Below are 2,452 nucleotides of genomic sequence, written 5' to 3' on the forward strand. Positions count from 1 at the left end.
CATTCTTTTTCTCAGATAAAACTGCGGAGAGTGAACCTTCAAAAAAAATGAAAGTTCAGAGCTCTAAATCTACTGATATTTTTCTTAAAAAAATAAAAACCCCAAAAGGAAAGTCAACGATTTTTATACAAATATGTACAAAGAATTTCCCTCCCACCTCCACAGTACTGAGAGCAGGCGCCGTCGGGGTGTATTTTTTGGAAATTCAGTTATCAGTTTTACCTGTACGGAAAGCTATTCCCAGCGGACGCGTGTTGAGTTTGCTCGGCCAGCTTGGGTTGAACCAGGGGACGGAGGCCGCTGTTGGTCGGTGTTGGGGAGTCGGGGGTTGGTTGTAGAGTCCATGACTGGGGTAGAGGGACCAAGACCAGGGCAGAAGGACCAGGATCAGAGCGGGCGCACAGCCTGAAGGCGCAGGCTCTGCCGGAGGCCGCCACCCGGCCGGGCCACCACCAGCTCATCACTATTGCGCGGGCCACTTGGCTTGAACGGCGGCGGCGGCAGCAGCTGCGGCTGAGGCTGCCGGCTGCAGGAACTGTCCAGACAGCGGCACGCTCAGGATGGGCGCGATGGTGGCAGTCGTCCGGCTCAGCGACAGGGGCTGGTGCGTGGCCATGAGCGCCGCGGACTGCACAGTCCCGGGCGGCCGTAGGAAGGACTGGGTGCTGCCGCCTCCCCCGCTGCCCCCGCCACCCCCGCCAGCGCTCCCGCCACCCCCGGATGAACCCCCGGGCGCCGCGGGTCCGGCGCCTATGATGTTCTCAATGCTGAACGACGGCCGCGCACTGGGCTCGGACTTGATGAGCGACGTGGTGCCCGCACCCGCCGTGCCCGCAGCTGCCGCGGCGGCGCCCAGGGTGTTGAGCTGCAACTGGAGGCTCGGGCCGAGCTGCGAGCCGAAGGCGGCCGCTTTGCGGCCCAGCTCGCCCGAGGGCAGCAGGGGCACGGCGGGCGGCAGCACGGGCGCCACCGGCGGCAGCGCGTACGGGTACTGAAGCGCCGCTGCGGCCGCCGCCGCCGCCGCTGCCGCGGGATGCGAGTAGGCGCCCGCCGCCGCCGCGGGGTGCAGGCCGTAGGGGCGGCCGTAGGGTCCTGCGCCCGCCGCCGCAGCCAGGCTGTAGGCACCGAAGCTCTGCATCATGAGCGCCGTCTGCTCGCGCAGGTGCTCCTGCTGGTGGCGCTTGAAGCGCTTCCGGCGCCGCAGGAAGCTACCGTTGTCGAACATGTCCTCGGACTGGGGGTCCAGGGTCCAGTAGTTACCCTTGCCTGGATTGCCCGGCTCGCGGGGGATCTTGACGAAGCAGTCGTTGAGCGACAGGTTGTGGCGGATGCTGTTCTGCCAGGCGGGGAACTTCTCCCGGTAGTATGGGAAGCGGTTGCTGATGAACTCGCAGATGCCGCTCAGGGTCAGCTTCTTCTGCGGGCTCTGCAGGATGGCCATGGTGATGAGCGCGATGTAGGAGTAGGGTGGCTTCACCAGGCTGTTCTTGGGCTTGCTCGGAGTCAGACCTCCCGCTGTACCGCCACCCGCGCCGGGCCCACCACCGCCTGTCACCGCGTCCTCGCCGCCCTTGCAGCCGTCGGCCTCAGGCGCTCCGGTGTCGTTCCCCGGTCCGGCAGCGGTCGCTTCGGTGGGCAGTGCCAGAGATTGTTGGTGGGGCGGCTGGGACTGGCCGTGATGCGCGGTCGCCGGTGGCCCCTCGTCCGCCTCGTCCAGGCGCAGCTCCGGCGGCCCCGCGGGGCTATCGCAGCCCGCGTCGCTGTCTTTCTCATCCAGCCCGTCGTCGCCCTCGCCCACCACATCGATGTCCACGTCCTCGGCCGTCAGCACCGTCTGGCCGGACATATCGCTGGCGCTGCCGCCGCCGGAGAGGGTCATCCCTCCACGGGGTTGGTGGCGGCGGCCGGGAGCGAGCAGAAAACGAGGGGGTCCGTGAGAGGCAGCAGCGGAGCTCAGGGAAAGAGGGTGCGGGTACCCCCCGAAAGAGAGCGGAGGGGGAGGGGAGGGCACAGGTAGCTCGGGGCCCTCCTGGGTCAGCTCACACCCGGAGGCCCGGCATCGCGCGGTGCGGGCGTTGCGCTCCGCCGCCCGCAGCCGCGCTCCACGAACTCCCGCGGTCCCCGACGCTTCCCTACGAGGTGGCAGCTACTGCTCGCGACCCCGAAGGTTTCTCCACGCCGCGCCCCCTCACTTCGCCAGTCTTCCTCGGCCTCTCTCGCTTGGGCGTGGGGCTCAGGAGCGGTCCAGGAGAGAGCGGGTACGCCGGGTGCCAAGCAGCTCCGAAGGGCGCGGACAGGGGCAACAGCGGGGGTGGGGTGGGGGTGACAGGAACGCCAAGCCCGGGTAGTCGAAAGTCCCGTTTTAAGGACTGGCCTGATAGATTACTTTCTACTTAAAGATCCAGCGGGAGGCGGGGCCACGTGACCGCGCGTGACGTCAGGGCCGCGGTGG

The 2,452-nt window shown here is 67.1% G+C and overlaps 1 protein-coding gene across 1 annotated transcript; it reads right to left on the reverse strand.

Moving 5' to 3' along the window:
- Nucleotides 1-463: 463 nt before the first annotated feature.
- Foxd3 (forkhead box D3) lies at nucleotides 464-1,994 on the reverse strand. The gene has a single exon (XM_057785479.1). The coding sequence runs from the start codon at nucleotides 1,877-1,879 to the stop codon at nucleotides 464-466; it is 1,416 nt and encodes a 471-aa protein (XP_057641462.1). The 5' UTR covers nucleotides 1,880-1,994.
- Between the last annotated feature and the right edge of the window lie 458 nt (nucleotides 1,995-2,452).

The sequence above is a fragment of the Chionomys nivalis genome, chromosome 11 (genome assembly GCF_950005125.1).
Source record: "Chionomys nivalis chromosome 11, mChiNiv1.1, whole genome shotgun sequence".
In the NCBI taxonomy this organism is placed as follows: domain Eukaryota; kingdom Metazoa; phylum Chordata; class Mammalia; order Rodentia; family Cricetidae; genus Chionomys; species Chionomys nivalis.